At 44.3% G+C, this 16,240-nt stretch overlaps 1 protein-coding gene across 7 annotated transcripts in view; it reads left to right on the top strand.

The window, feature by feature from the left end:
* CACNA1A (calcium voltage-gated channel subunit alpha1 A) overlaps positions 1–16,240 on the top strand; it is a 301,437-nt gene that overhangs the window by 100,630 nt on the left and 184,567 nt on the right. For all 7 annotated transcript variants that reach the window (XM_040346583.1, XM_040346582.1, XM_040346580.1 and 4 more), the window contains 6 exons: positions 97–306; positions 5,384–5,496; positions 11,071–11,183; positions 12,583–12,714; positions 13,008–13,080; positions 13,205–13,322. In XM_040346583.1, coding sequence (XP_040202517.1) covers positions 97–306; positions 5,384–5,496; positions 11,071–11,183; positions 12,583–12,714; positions 13,008–13,080; positions 13,205–13,322 — 759 coding nt within the window. The remainder of the gene's footprint in view (positions 1–96; positions 307–5,383; positions 5,497–11,070; positions 11,184–12,582; positions 12,715–13,007; positions 13,081–13,204; positions 13,323–16,240) is intronic.

The following is a 16,240-nucleotide window of genomic DNA, read 5'->3' as shown; positions in this document are numbered from 1 at the left end:
AGATAATTTTTAGGTCATGTCAGGTTCACTTTAAGCCGATGGTTACAGTTATGTATTCCTTTACATTTTCTAAGTGTCTTCTCTCTCTACCCACAGGCTCCCCTTTTGCCCGTGCCAGTATAAAAAGTGCCAAGTTGGAAAACGCTTCATACTTACACAAAAAGGAAAGACGCCTACGTTTCTACATTCGGCGTATGGTGAAGACTCAGGCTTTTTACTGGGTGGTTTTAGGCCTCGTAGCTCTAAACACGCTGTGCGTGGCGATTGTGCACTACGGCCAGCCTGATCAGCTAACTAATTTTCTCTGTGAGTTGATGCATTACTTCTTTGTCTTTGCTTTAAAAACAACACACTTTTCATTTTGAGGAACAGCTTTTAGTTTTACAATTTTTTACAGACTTAAAGGGGTTGTAAAGGAAACATTTTTTCCCCCTTAACAGCTTCCTTTACCTTAGTGCAGTCCTCCTTCACTTACCTCATCCTTCCATTTTGCTTTTAAATGTCCTTATTTCTTCTGAGAAATCCTCACTTCCTGTTCTTCTGTCTGTAACTCCACACCGTAATGCGAGGCTTTCTCCCTGGTGTGGAGAAAGCCTCTTGAGGGGGCGAGCAGGAGTGTCAGGACGTCCACTAACACACAGCTCCTTTCTCGATCTGCAAAGTAGAGAGTGTCCTGACTTGTTTCTACTGGGGTAGAAAGGGAAAATTTTAATTGAAGATGGTGGCAGGGAATGGAAAATGAAAAAAGGCAATCACAACAGATTTAGAAATATACGTATTTGTGATTTTTGGAAAGTTAATATAAACATTTTGGCCCAGATTCTCAAAGGGCTTACGACGGCGCAACGCAATGTACGCCGTCGTAAGTCCTAATCTGGGCCGTCGTATCTATGCGACTGATTCTTAGAATCAGTTACGTATAGATATCCATTAGATCCGACAGGCGTAAGGCTCTTACGCTGTCGGATCTTAAATGCAATTTTTTTTTTGGCCGCTAGGTGTCGCCTCCGTCGTTTTCCCCGTAGAGTATGCAAATTAGCAAAATACGCAAATTCCCGAATGTACGCGCGGTCGACGCAGTGAAGTTACGATGTTTACGTTAGATTTGCGACGCGTAAAGTTGCCCCTGCTATATGAGGGGCAACCAATGTTAAGCATGGCCGTCGTTCCCGCGTCAAAATTTAAAAATTAAGTCAAGTCGTCCGTGAATGGGGCTGGACGCCATTTACGTTCACGTCGAAACCAATGACGTCCTTGTGTCGTCATTTAGCGCAATGCACATCTGGAAACTTTAGGAACGGCGCATGCGCGCATACGTTCGGCGCGGGAACGCGCTTAACCACTTCCAGACCTTAGGTGTTTTTCAGATTTGGTGTTTGCAAGACTAAAACAGTTTTTTCTGCTAGAAAATTACTTAAAACCCCCAAACATTATATATTTTTTTTCTAACACCCTAGAGAATAAAATAGTGGTCATTGCAATACTTTTTGTCACACCGTATTTGCGCAGTGGTCTTACAAGCGCACTTTTTTTGGAAAAAAATCACTTTTTTTAATTAAAAAATAAGACAACAATAAATTTGGCCCAATTTTTTTATATATTGTGAAAGATAATGTTACGCCGAGTAAAATGATACCCAACATGTCACGCTTAAAAATTGCGCCCGCTCGTGGCATGGCGTCAAACTTTTACCCTTAAAAATCTCGATAGGTGACGTTTAAAAAATTCTATAGGTTGCATTTTTTGAGCTACAGAGTAGGTCTAGGGCTAGAATTATTGCTCTCGCTCTAACGATCGCGGAGATACCTCACTTGTGTGATTTGAACACCGTTTTTTTTATATGCGGGCACTACTCGCGTATGCGTTCGCTTCTGCGCGCAAGCTCGTCGGGACGGGGCGCTTTAAAAAAAATTTTTGGGGGTTTTCTTATTTCTTTTTATTTCTTTTATTACTTTTTACACTGAAAAAAAAAATAAAAATAAATGTGATCACTTTTATTCCTATTATAAGGAATGTAAACATCCCTTGTAATAGAAAAAAGCATGACAGGTCCTCTTAAATATGAGATCTGGGGTCAAAAAGACCTCAGATCTCATATTTAGACTAAAATGCAAGAAAAAAAAAAATTGAAACTGTCATTTTTTCAAAGAGGCTGGGCGGGACTGACGTTTTGACGTCACTTCCGCCCAGCAGAGCTATGGGGACGGGTGAAGGAGATTTTTCCTTCAGTCGCGTCCCCAGTCAGCAGCCGAGCACACCCGATCTCCTCCGCCGCCCCCAACGGCTCCGGTAAGCGGCGGAGGGCGCGGGAGAGCGGCGGGAGGGGGGGGCCCTCTCCCGCCACCGATAACGGCGATCTCTCGGCGAATCCGCCGCGAAGACCGCCGTTATCGTGTACAGGACCGCGCACACTAAAGATGGATACCTCGGTTGTTGCAGCAGCTGCTGCCGTTACCGAGATATCCATCTTTAAAAAAAGGACGTACATCGTCGTGCGCAGGTCTGGAAGTGGTTAATTTAAATGCTATACGCCCCCTACCCACCTAATTTGAATTAGGCGGGCTTGCACCGGGTGATTTACGCTACGCCGCCGCAACTTTACAGGCAAGTGCTTTGTGAATAAAGCACTTGCCTGTAAAACTTGCGGCGGCGTAACGTAAATGGCATACGTTACGCTGCCCATGGTATATAGCTCTTACCTACCCCCCCCCAAAAAAAATGCCTCCAGTATTATTAAATTTTTTTGGAAAAAACATTTTTTTTATTCTTTTTTTATTATTATTTATTTATTTTTTATTTTCTTTTTATTGCCATAAAAATACTAGGGTTGTCCAGATACCGATACCAGTATCGGTATCGGGACCGATACCGAGTATTTGCGGGAGTACTCGTACTCGCGCAAATACCCCCGATACCTAAATAGAATACTTTTCCCCCCCTTTCCCCCCCCGCCGCTGCCGCCGCATCGCGCCGCCGCATCGAGGGACATGGCTAGGGGGACATTGCTGCATATGTGAGGGACATGGCTAGAGGGACATTGCTGCATATGTGAGGGACATGGCTAGAGGGACATGGCTGCATATGTGAGGGACATGGCTAGAGGGACATGGCTGCATATGTGAGGGACATGGCTAGAGGGACATGGCTGCATATGTGAGGGACATGGCTGCATATGTGAGGGACATGGCTAGAGGGACATGGCTGCATATGTGAGTGACATGGCTAGAGGGACATGGCTGCATATGTGGGGGACATGGCTGCATATGGGGGGGACATGGCTGCATTTGGGGACACATTAAAAAAAAGTATCGGTATTCGGTATCGGCGACTACTTGAAAAAAAGTATCGGTACTTGTACTCGGTCCTAAAAAAGTGGTATCGGGACAACCCTATCAAATACAAAAAGAAAAATATAGTGGGGCATCTTAGCTGTAAGGCCCTGTACACACGATCAGTCCAAACTGATGAAAACGGACTGAAGTTCCGTTTCATCGGTTAACCAATGAAGCAGACTGATGGTCTGATGTGCCTACACACCATCAGTTCAAAAACCAATCGAGTCCAACGCGGTGACGTAAAACACCACGACGTGCAGAGAAAAACGAAGTTCAATGCTTCCAAGCATGCGTCGACTTGATTCTGAGCATGCCCAGGTTTGGAACCGATGCTTTTGCGTACTAACCATCGGTTTTGACCGATCGGGCATTTCAATTTTAAAGCAAGTTCTAAATTTCTGGACTGAAGGATAACGAACAGATGGGGCCCACACACGGTCGGTTTGGACCGATGAAACTGAACTTCAGTTCCTTTTTTAATCAGTTTGGACTGATCGTGTGTACAAGGCCTTACAGAAAGAAAAAAAGGGAACAATTAAAACAAACAACAAATATGTTACTTAAATATTAGCCAAGCGATCAGTGCTATAAAAATGCACTGATTACTGTGTAAATGACACTGGAAGGGAAGGGGTTAACACTAGATGGCACGGAAGGGGTTAAGTGTGTCCTAAGGAGTGACTGGGAAATCTTCATGTATTACAGCGATTTACAGATTTTTATTTCTATTTAAACTTTGCCCTGCCACACAATTTTAACCATTTCTGGACAGGTTCACGCCGATATACGTCGGCAGTTTGAAGAGGGATATCGTTGTTATGTCAGCAGCTAGCTACCATAACCCGGGTATCCTCTTCTTCAGCGGGCGGTCCGGTTTCAGATAAAAGTGGTTTCTGCGGGGGATTCACCGCAAGATCACTTGCATCGGCAGCGGGTGACGGCCCCCCAACCCACCGCTCTCTGGTGCCCTCCGCCTATTACTGGAGCCGTTGGTAGCTTCGGAGTCGATCGGGTCCTCCTCTGTGCTTGGTATGGAGACGAGAGAGGGGAAGGCAGCCCCCACCTGTCTCCATACCAAGGCAGGGCGGAAGCAACGCCAAAACGACACTTTCGCCCATAGCTCTTTAAGAGACATTTTTTTTAATTTTTTTTTAATGACAGTCTTTTTGACCCCAGATCTCATATTTAAGAGGTCCTGTCATGCTTTTTTTGCTATTACAAACATTTACATTCCTTGTAAAAGTGAGACTATTTTTTTTTAAAAAGAACAGTGTAAAAATAAAAGGTAAAATAAATAATAAAACAATTTAAACGTGCCCCGTCCCGCTGACCTGGCGTGTAGAAGCGAACGCATAGGTGAGTAGTGCCTACATATATAAAAACGGTGTTCAAACCACACGTGTGAGGTATCGCCGCGATCGGTAGAACAAGAGCAATAATTCTAGCCCTAGACCTCCTCTGTAAGTCAAAAAATGCAACCTGTAGAATTATTTAAACATCCCCTATGGAGATTTTTAAGGGTAAATGTTTGTCGTCATTTCACAAGCAGGCGCAATTTTGAAGCGTGACATGTTGGGTATCAATTTACTTGGCGTAACATTATTTCACAATATATTTTTTTTAAAGTCAATTTTTTCCAAAAAAAGAGCGCTTGGTAAGACCACTGCGCAAATACAGTGTGAGAGAAAGTATATAATTTATATATATATATATATATATATATATATATATATATATATATATATATATATATAATGTTTGGGGGCTCTAAGTAATTTTCTAGCACAAAAAAACAATTTTTAACTTGTAAATAATAAATCCCAGAGGCTCGGTCCTTACGGGACTCCTGTGTTCAAGTGTCTGAAAGAGAATTTTCTGTGTCACTCACACCAACCAACTTCCTTTATTTTCTCATTTATCATGACAGACACAATCGGCCTGCTTGCTATTAGTAATACAGACAAATACTTTCCTTTCAGTTGTAACCAGTAAATCTGTAAATCGCAGAGGTGGAAATATTTGATCATTTTTTTTCTCTATTCTTGCAGACTATGCAGAATTCATTTTCCTTGGGCTCTTTATGTCCGAAATGTTTATAAAAATGTACGGTCTTGGAACCAGGCCTTATTTTCATTCATCGTTTAACTGCTTTGACTGTGCCGTAAGTATGAGATTATTAAAAACATAAATGGATAATTAATGGAATATGTATTTTGTTCTTGCAGGGCCGTCTTAATAGCATCATGGGCCCCTGGGCAAAGTAATACATTGGTGCCCCTACCATCCTGCCCCAATTTACACACTCTCAAGAATTAAAGTATAAATAGTTGATGATAAAACTAAACATATATTAGTATGTTCAATAAAATCAATAAAATCTATTTTAAACCAACAAACTCCATAATCCAAAGGCTAATCAACACATAGGGCACAGTACGGGGGGCAGGCAGCAAGACACAGTACAGGTCAGTGGGGCACAGTGCAGGTTTCGGGACAATGCCATCCTGGGACAGCTTAGTAAAAAGCGTGACTATCCCAGCTAATCTGGGACAGTTGGCAAGTATGATGTAATGCAAGATTATCTTGAGGCCCCCCCATGCACCTGGGGCAGTGTTGCCAACCTACCAGATTGAAATTTACTGGCACGACACCTGAAATTTACTGGCGCAGCCACATTTTTACTGGCATTTCACAAAAGTTACTAAATTACATTTTTAGGTGTACATTATAGTATTTAGGCTACAAACAAGTACACTAGGCAAATAGCAATGTGATTTAAGGTAGATATTAATATAAAAAAAATATTTTTGTTATTTTCGATATAATAAGGGCAAATTATTTAGTCACATCACCCCCTGCCTCCATCCCCCTCTGCCACCAACACCCCATGCCTTCACCCCCCTGCGCTGCCACAATCTCCCCCTGCCTCCAATCTCCCTTTGCCTCTATTCTCCCCCAGGCCCCCTGCCTCCAATCACCTCTGCCTCGATTCACCTCTGCGGTGCCACCAACAACCCCTGTCTCCATACCCCACCCTCTGCAGTACCACCATCCCCCTCTGCGGTGCCACCAACACCCCCTGCCTCCAATTACCCCCTGCCACTAACAACCCCTGCCTCCAATCTCCCCCTGCCTCCAATCTCCCCTTGCCTCCATTGCCCCCTGCCTCCATCCCCCTCTGCGGTGCCACCACAGCCACCATCACTCCCTGCCTTCAAAGCAGGAACAAAAATTGTCTCTGGACAGCCGCACTCTGAACAGATTGTAGCCTTTATTGAAAGAAGGACAGCACTACAAGTCACAGCAAAGTAAAATAAAAACCAACTGCTGACGTGTTTCGCACTGAAACTAGTGCTTAGTCATAGCAATCACTCCCTGCCTCCAATCACCTCCTGCCTCCAATCTCCATGCGCAGTTCCAAGCCGAACCGATCTCAGCTATTTTTTACTGGCACATTCCTGCAACCACGGACATTTACGAACGAGGGAAAAAAGTGCCCGTTTTTACGAACTGTCCATAAAATACGTACGCTTGGCAACACTGACCTGGGGCCCATGGGCAGTGCCCAGGGGTGCCCATGCATTAAGACAGCCCTGTGTTCTTGTAGCAGAATGTTGATTCTGCAGTTGTGAGATTACTGTCACTTCATTTAATTATATGTGAGCATCTATTCTAGTTACATAAACTTCTTAAACCCATATATATGTGTGTTTTTTTTAATTAAAAAAACTTAAAGCAGGGTATCACCCGCGCTTTTCAAAAAAGAAAAAGTCAGCAGCTATGAACACTGTACTTACCTGTCCTACTCACCCGCGATGTCAGCTGCCCCAAGTCCGATCCCTCGATGCTGATGGCGCCCGGCGCCGCCATCCTCAGTAAGGGAAACAGGCAGTGAAGCCGTGCAGCTTCACTGCCCATTTCCTACTGCGCATGTGTGAACCGCGTGGCTCTTTGTGAATGGGCCAGCTGCTCTCTGGGATACACACAGTTCCCAGAAGGCAGTTCTCTCCATTCACAGGAAGACACCGCAGGAGGACAGAGGAATTACGGACTTACGCAACATAGCAACAGCTATTTCTGGTAAGTCTAAAAAAATATTTTTTCATTTTTTTTTTGAATTTTTGAAAAAAATAAAAATTTTCAGGGTGGAATTCCACTTTAAAGATTAGCTGCTTGGATTTGCTTAAAGAATAACTCCATATTTGTTGAGAAAATAACTCTCCCCTCTCGGTGATCTATTTACACTGCAGGGAATTTAACAAACTTTGTTGCAGATTGCCACTTTTAAGGCTCATGTTAGGGCCCTTTCACACGGAGCGGATCCGTATTGATCCGCCCCGTGTGTGTCCGTCGGCTCAGCGGGGATCCTCCGTAAATCCCTGTTGAGCTGTCGGCGGACAGGGCGGTCCCCGCACACTGTGCAGAGACTGCCCTGTCTTTGCTCTGCTCTCCCCTATGGGGAACCGTTCCGCCAGACAGAAGAAATATAGGGTTTTCTTCCGTCTGAAAAAGCGGAACTTTGCAGACGCAGATCGTTACGGACGTTAGCGGATGCATCATCCGCTAACGTCTACAATCCCATAGGGATACATTACAAGTCCGTAAACAGACTTGTAATAAACGGTCCGTTCGTCCGCACGTGTGAAAGGGCCCTTAGGCTCATGCACACTGTTGTTAAACTCACGTGTTTGTGAGTTTAGAAGGGGGTGGCAGACATCCGTCACACCTGGCAGTGTTGGATACTTAAGATTTCACTGGAGGCTGTAACCCGGAACTTCAGTAATTTTTTTCATCTTTCCATCTATTGTATCTTGTTGTTTTAACTCTGGATAGTAAAGCATTTTTTCTGACAGTAAAACCTTATACAGCCCACTTCCTGTTTCTTGTTTGGTCATTATCCTAGGCTTATGACATCATGCACAGCTCTCTCTCTCTCACACTTGTGAGAGTTTGCCAGGAACGGAGGGGGGATGAGTCATAAGCAGCCCAATGAGAGCTGCAGAGCAGGAGGTGTGTCTGTGTAAATCCAGGAAGTGAGCAGGCAGCAGCTTCAGCTGCCCACAGCTAAAATGGATGCAGCAAGACTTAGTGGAGGGAGATTTCTGCAGCATATTTGGCAAATACAGAATCACAGTATATATAAAACAATATGCAAAGTGGTTGGAGGGAAGCTTAAAAATTGCAAAGATCTTTTTATTACAAATTATGTAAGCAGACTGCAGTTCCTCTTTCAAAATTGCTGCAGACATTTATAGAGAGTCCTGAGGACTTGGCACAGTGCTGATATGGAGACAGCAGTTGATTTCCCAATATGGCTGAACCCACTAAGAATAAAGGTTACATTGTGAACCTGTTAGACAGAATCATGTTACTTTATATAATCGGGGAACTGCTGCATTGTTTTCTTGGAGAAGGTTTCTGTTGTAGGATACAGGATAAGCCTGGTAATAGTGGCCTGCAGGTATGTTCCATGATGAATGCTGCTGTTAGTATTCATTCACACATTGCTCAGTGTTACAACAGGACATGAAACGTATTCATGAAATATCCAGTAGGGGTTAACACTAGGAGGCGATCAAGGGGTTAAATGTGTTTCCTAGGGAGTGCTTCTAACTGTGGGGCATGGGGCTGACTAAGGGAAGAAGAGAGATCGCTGTTCCTAAGCATTAGGACTTTTTTAATCGAAAAAACGATCGTGTGTGGGCCCCATCGGACTTTTTTCCATCGGTGTAAAACAATAGAACATGTTTTCAATTTTTCCGATTGGAAAAAAAAAACGATAGGAAATTCCGATCGTCTGTGTGGAACTCCATCGGAGAAAAATCCACGCATGCTCAGAATCAAGTCCACGCATGCTCGGAAGCATTGAACTTCATTTTTTTCGGCTCGTCGTAGTGTTTTACGTCACTGCGTTTTGGACGTTCGGAATTTAGTCTGATCGTGTGTAGGCAAGACTGATGAAAGTCAGCTTCATCGGAATTTGGACGGAAAATTCCATCGGATTTTATTCCATCGGAAATCCGATCGTGTGTACGCGGCATTAGGCCCCTTTCACGCGGTCGGACAGTTCAGGTCCACCTGTCAGTTTTGTCGGAGGAACGGCCGCTCCATGCAATCCTGGAGCGTCGGATGTCAGCGGAGACATGCCCGCTGACATCCGATCTGATCCGACAAAATCAGGCCCCGTACACACGACCGAGGAACTCGACGTGCCAAACACATCGAGTTCCTCGGCGAGTTCAGTGTGGAAGCCGCCGAGGAGCTCGGCGGGCCGACTTTCCTCATTGAACAACGAGGAAATAGAGAACATTTTTTCTTTTCGGCCCGACGAGTTCCTCGACGAGTTCCTCGCTAAAAAGTGTACACACGACCGAGTTTCTCGGCAGAATCCAGCTCCGACCGAGTTTCTGGCTGAATTCTGCCGAGAAACTCGGTCGTGTGTACGGGGCCTCAGACGTATGGCGATACGTCCCCATCCGTCCATGGCGGATCGGATGAGATCTGATGAAAACAGACATGCTGTCCGTATTCATCAGATCTCTCCATAGGAGACAGCGGTGCTGCACAAGCCCCTCCCTGCTCAGTAAGCAGAGAGGGACCTGTCATCCGCTGGCTCAGCGGAGAGATCTTCTGCTGAGCCGGCGGGAGCAGGCGGACTCCGTATCGATGGAGTCCGCCTCATGTGAAAGTTGCCTTAGGAACAACAGATCGCTCTCCTCACTCCTGACAGAATGTGGATTTGTATGTTTACACACACAAATCCCCTTTCTCGCTCTGTCAGGAGAGATCGCGGGTGCCCGGCGGACATCGCAACCGGTGGACACGCGCATCAGTTCCTTAGCAATGCGGCGTCGCAAGAACCCTTTATACTCCTTAAAGCGCCCGCCGTATAGCTATGGTGATTCGCACAGGAGTGCCATTCTGCCGCCGTCAATAGACGGTGGACGGTCGGCATGTGGTTAAAGAGCAACTGTTGTCTCTGTCCCATAAGGGGCGCCTTCTCTGACCCGCTGTTGACTCACCGACAGTCCCATTCACATTAATGGGACGGCTGGAGATGCGTCAGTGACACAACAAGGTGAGGGATGTGGTGGCAGCAGGTGATTGGATGCCGGCTAACAGGCGCTGCCATGATGGATCGGAAATGACAGGTGCTCTTTAAATGTAAGGACTTGTTCTTGCTGTTAGAATATTTATTATTTGCAAACAAAATGAAGGTTTCCTATTTAGAATAATAAGCTGTCAGGTTAGTAAAACAGCGATATCAGAACCGATTCAATCATACAGTTTATAGTGTACATAGATTTGCAAAACAATGGGATAAATGAATATATTCCTGAACTTTGTTTTATCTTCTGGTTACTGTGAAATGGTGTGAATGCATCACGGCATTGCATGTTCTCTCAGCTTGCAGAGCTTGGATTTAGTAAATGAGTTTACCAAAAATGTAAATATTGCAGAATATACAGCCTCATGCTACATAACTAAGCTCCATTTCATGCTGAATAAACTAAATTATTAATGTATCTTAAATAGAAAACTATCTTTAGATAGATTTTTACCTAAACTGCATTTATTAAAATCAATTTTATAAAAAAAAATCTGATTTAAATAAAATAAAAATTCAGATTTTTATTTAACCCCCCCCCCCCCCCAAAAAAAAAAAACATTGCTTTTTATCCATCCTGTATACATGTGCTTTCCACACATAGGTTCTTGTCTTTATTCTGTGCAGGTTATCACTGGGAGCATATTTGAGGTTATTTGGGCAATGGTGAAGCCTGGAACCTCATTTGGGATCAGCGTCTTAAGAGCCCTCCGCTTGCTGCGCATTTTCAAGGTTACAAAGTAAGTGACTTCAGAGATTTCCCATTCTTCTCAGTATAACAATTGGCATGTTAGTTGTTTTTGTTTTTTTTATTCATGGCTAGGTTTATACAATTTTTTTTAATCCACTTCAGCCCCCCCTGGAAGATTTCACCTCCTTCTAGATCAGGCCATTTTTTGCTATTTGGCACAGCGCTATTTTAAACTGGCGATTACTTGGTCAGGCAACACTGTACACAAACAAAAGTTTATATCATTTTTTTTTTTTACACAGATATTTATTTTAGTGGTATTTGATTATTTTTTGTGATATAAATAAAAAAAGACCGAAAATTTTGAAAAAAAATGTAATTAAATATTTTATACTTTCTACGATAAGACATTTTCCATAATAAAAAAAAAATCTTCATACATTTTGGCCAAAATGTATTCTGTTAGATGTTTTTGATTAAACAAAATCCCAATAATTGTATATTGATTGGTTTGCGTGAAAGTCATGGCACATAAAATCTATGGCCCAGATTCACAAAGCACTTACGCCGACGTATAACAAGATACGCCGACGTAAGTGCAAATGTGCGCCATCGTACCTGTGCGCCAGACCCACAAACTAAGATGCGCCTAAAAACAGGCTTCATTCCGCTGACGTAACTTGCCTACGCCGGCGTAGGGTGGGCGCACATTTAGGCTGGACGCATGGTGGCGCTCCTATTGATTAGCCATTCAAATATGCAAATTGGTGAAATACGGTGATTCACGAACTTACGTGCGCCCAACGCAGTGCGCGTAAGTTGTACGTCCGGCATAAAGTTATTCCCAATAAAGGAGGTGTAACCCAGCAGCAGACATGCAAAGGTCTGCACCAGGGAACACAAGCCGGCGTATTTTACGTTGGACGTGTCTGGCTGGGCGTAGGTTACGTTCACGCCGTACGCAGTGATCCGGCGTAGTTTAGGCAGTTGTTCCGACGTGGTTGTGAGCATGCGCAGGGGGATGCGTCCACGTCTCGGCGCAGTTCGCGATACGTATCTATCTGGCGCTCGGCCCATCATTTGCATGGGGTCACACCTCATTTGCATGGCTCACGCCCACTTCCACCTACGCTGGCGTACGCTTTCGAAACCCAGCACAGCGTTGGGAGCACTGGCTTGGTGAATTCCATGCTTGTCTCTCGCGCTGCGTTGGCGTAGCGTACATTGTTTGTAATGTGCGCCCGCTCTATGTGAATCTGGGCCATAGTGTACATCTCAGTATCTCTACATATACTGTACCTTGCTTTTAGAAGCATGGGGAAAGTTAGTTCTGATAAATGATAAAAGGGTTATCTTATATTACTCAATAACTCAATATTATTCAAAGCTCATTTCACATTATTAAGGTATTTCTCTTCCATTTTTGTCTTATTCTTTTATTTGTGCAGATATTGGGCATCTCTCCGTAACCTGGTGATCTCCCTCCTGAGCTCAATGAAATCCATCATCAGCTTGCTATTCCTGCTCTTCCTTTTCATTGTGGTCTTTGCCTTACTGGGGATGCAGCTGTTTGGTGGACAGTAAGTAGCTGTATGTACACGGAGGAATATGTGATGGTGAGGGGACGTGATGTTGACCTGTGTGCTCTAGTAACAGATGTAAAAAAAAAAGAAAAAGCCGGAGGCACGAGACTTCTGGGAAGGATAAAATCTAAAGATAGGTGACAGCCTGGTGTCACGTGACTTTTTCTGGTTTACCTTCTGCAGATCCGTCTGTCTGGCCACCGGGTACTTACAGTAATAGCTGTGCATAATAGCTTTGTACTCAACATTTACATCGGCTTCTTTTTTGTTTTCTTTTTTTTTGTTAACAGGTTTAACTTTGATGACAAAACCCCCTCTACAAACTTTGATAGCTTTCCTGCAGCAATAATGACTGTGTTCCAGGTATGGGAACTGCTTATGTATACTGGCCCCATGAGTTGTCAGTCCACCCCTGACTGTATGTTACCATTATGCACGTTTATCTATTTTTACTAAATCAACCTTCCTGTTTTTTTCTCACTTTTAGATACTGACTGGAGAGGACTGGAATGAAGTAATGTATGATGGCATCAAGGCTCAGGGTGGGGTCAAATCAGGCATGGTGTTCTCCATCTACTTCATCATTCTGACTCTTTTTGGAAACTGTATCCTCCATAAATCCTTCCCTTACCACTGTCCTCAGAATCCAGCTTATAAAGAATTTAATGTTAAAGGTTAACAAACCTCAGGGCCGGTGCTACTACTAGGCAAACTAGGCAGCCACTAGACATGGATAATGAATAGATTTTCGTACAAATTTGTTAGTATTCGTACATTCGGATCAATTCGAACTTCCGAATAGCTGAAAGTACTAAATTACGAAAATTACGAATAAGCAAAATAACGAACAAGCGAAAATACGAACGTACGATTGGACAAACTTACTAAAATACGAAACACCGAAACAGCAAAAGAACGAAAATAACATCTATAACGAACGATTTGCATTCCGTATTTTAAATCCTTTTTCTGTTCGTAATTTCGTATATTCGTATTTTCATTCGTATTTTCATTTGTGTGTTTTGTAAATCCGTTTCTTTGTCTGTTCGTAAATTTGTGTACTCGTATCGTTTTTTCGAATGGGCACTGGGCAGTGTAGTTAGTGAGTGATGTATCTTACTTACCGTATTTATTGGGGTATACCGCGCCCCGGCGTATAACGCGCACCCCAAGTTCTGCAAGGTAAAAAAGAAAACGTCCATTTTTGCCCTGCGTCCATCGGCGGCCTTGTCCGGCATCCATCTGCGGCCTTGTGGGTGTCCGTCTGCGGCTTCCTTGCGCGGGGTCCGTCTTGTCCAGCGCGTCCGTCTGCGGCCTCCATCCAGGTGTCTGTCTCGTCCAGCGTGTCCGTCTGCGGCTTCCATCGAGGTGAGCGTCACCGGTGTCCGTTTTTCGATTTTGGCGCGAGCCGAGAGGAGCCGGGTTTCCTGTGTGTTCGGCTCCTCTTGGCTTGTCTCGAGTGCGCAGTACACTCGGCTCGGCTCGGACAGTGTCAGAGACAGCGGGGATCGACGGGGTATCGGCGTATGTCGCGCACCCACGATTTTCCCCTGATTTTAAGGGGAAAAAAGTGCGCGGTATACGCCAATAAATACGGTAATATCTTAGTCAATCAGCTTATCTCTTTTGTGCGGAGTCACATTGGACAGTGTAAAGCCTCATACACACGATCGGACTTCAAACAAACTTTTCCGTGGATTTTTGTCCGAAGGGAGTTGGCCGGACTTTTGTTGCCGACAAGTTTGTCCGTTTGCAGAGCGAACTTTTGTCCGATGAAAAACGAAAAAGTTTGTCCGAAGGAGCTTACACACGGTCGAATTTTTGGGAAAACGCTAATTTTGAAGTTTGTTGGCAAAAAGTCAGACCGTGTGGCTTAAAGGGGTTGTAAAGGAAAAAACTTTTTTTCATAATAAGCATCCTTTACCTGCAGACATTCCTCTTTTCACTTTCTCATTGTTAGTTTTTGCTCAGAAGTTGCTCTATTTCTTCTCTGTTCTGTTCCCTTCTTGCTTGTCTGATTGTTACTCACCACCGTGAAGGGAGGCTTTACTGCGGTGGTCAGTGACGTGCTCGCCCCCTCCTGGGAACTACATCTGTGCGGCAGGATGTTCTCTACATGTTAGAGACTTTAAGGAGGTGTGAATTACTGGACGTGCCGCAATGCATACTGGGAAATGTAGTTCTTACATGAACGAACGATGCAAACCAGGAAGTGAATGAGAGAACAGAAACTAGAATGCCGGATGATGTAGGTGATATAGATGAAGGAATTTAATAGGTATTTACTAGTTTTTTAACAGAATCATTACACTATTCTGTCTGTCTACCTTGCAGACAATAATTTTAGGCAAAAAAAATGTTTCCTTTACAACTCCTTTAAGAGAAAGTCTTAATATGTATTAGCTGCATGTTGAAAATGAAACTAAAATACGAGTGACCGCCGCCGCAATGCATTTACGAAAGTACAAAATTACGAATTACGAATCATTCAGTATCAAACGAAAATAAAACTGTTACGAAAATACGAATGGGTCCGAATAGGAAAACTTGCGTCTTACAAAATTATGAATCTTTACGAAACTACAGAACGAGACGAAACTAAACAAAAAAAAAAAATGTTTTTGTGTGCACATGTCTAGCAGCCACCTAGGGCACCCGACAGGCAAACTAGGCAGCCACCTAGAGCACCCCGACAGGCAAACTAGGCAACCACCTAGGGGCGCCCGGCCACTGGTGTTCCTACTCTCTTCTCTCTGCAGAAAGCAACTAAGTCTTAGCATCAGCAGGCAGCCGCCGCTCCGTTCGCACATAATGTCAGAGGCGCAGCGGCGGCTGAGTCTGTGTCCGGACTCCCGACTGAATGGAAGCAAGCAAACATTGATGGGCACTGGTCGGCTGCATTGATGGGTGCTGGTGAGGCTGCATTTGATGGGCACTTCATGAAAAATGTAGGGTATACATGGGCAGGGCCAAGGGGGTGGAGCCAAGTGGGTGGGCGCCAAAATTAAGTTTTGCCTAGGGTGTCAAAAATCCTTGCACCAGCCCTGACAAACCTGTATTGCAGTCTGTAGCCCAAGATCAAGTTATTCCCACTGTTGGGAGCTGCTATCTTCTCCCTTCTATGCCACAGAGAAGGTAAAGCCAGGCTGTCAATTACAGCTACAAATCCAAGGCTGTCGTGTGCCACCTCTCTCTGCCTTCATTAGCACTATCAATGCAGGCTTAGCTACTTACTTTTAACAAATCATTCAAATTGGCATATTGGCACAGTACTGTTTAGCAGTGCCGGCTGGTGCTCAATATTGGCGGCTGCTGCTCAAACAAATGGCAACCCCCCTCAATGGGATCAGAGGCCTCCTTACCTTAGAAGGCAGATGAGAAGGATCCTGGGTAGGGTTGCCACCTCATCCCTTTAAACCTGAACACATATTAATTACACAGGTTCTGTGGCTGATTAAAGTGGAGTTCTGCCAAAAAGTGAAACTTATTTTCTCCCCCCAATATTTGGCACCTTTCAGGGGGA

Source organism: Rana temporaria, chromosome 3, assembly GCF_905171775.1.
Source record: "Rana temporaria chromosome 3, aRanTem1.1, whole genome shotgun sequence".
Taxonomy (NCBI): Eukaryota; Metazoa; Chordata; class Amphibia; order Anura; family Ranidae; genus Rana; species Rana temporaria.
This window is presented reverse-complemented; position numbering and strand designations above follow the sequence as displayed.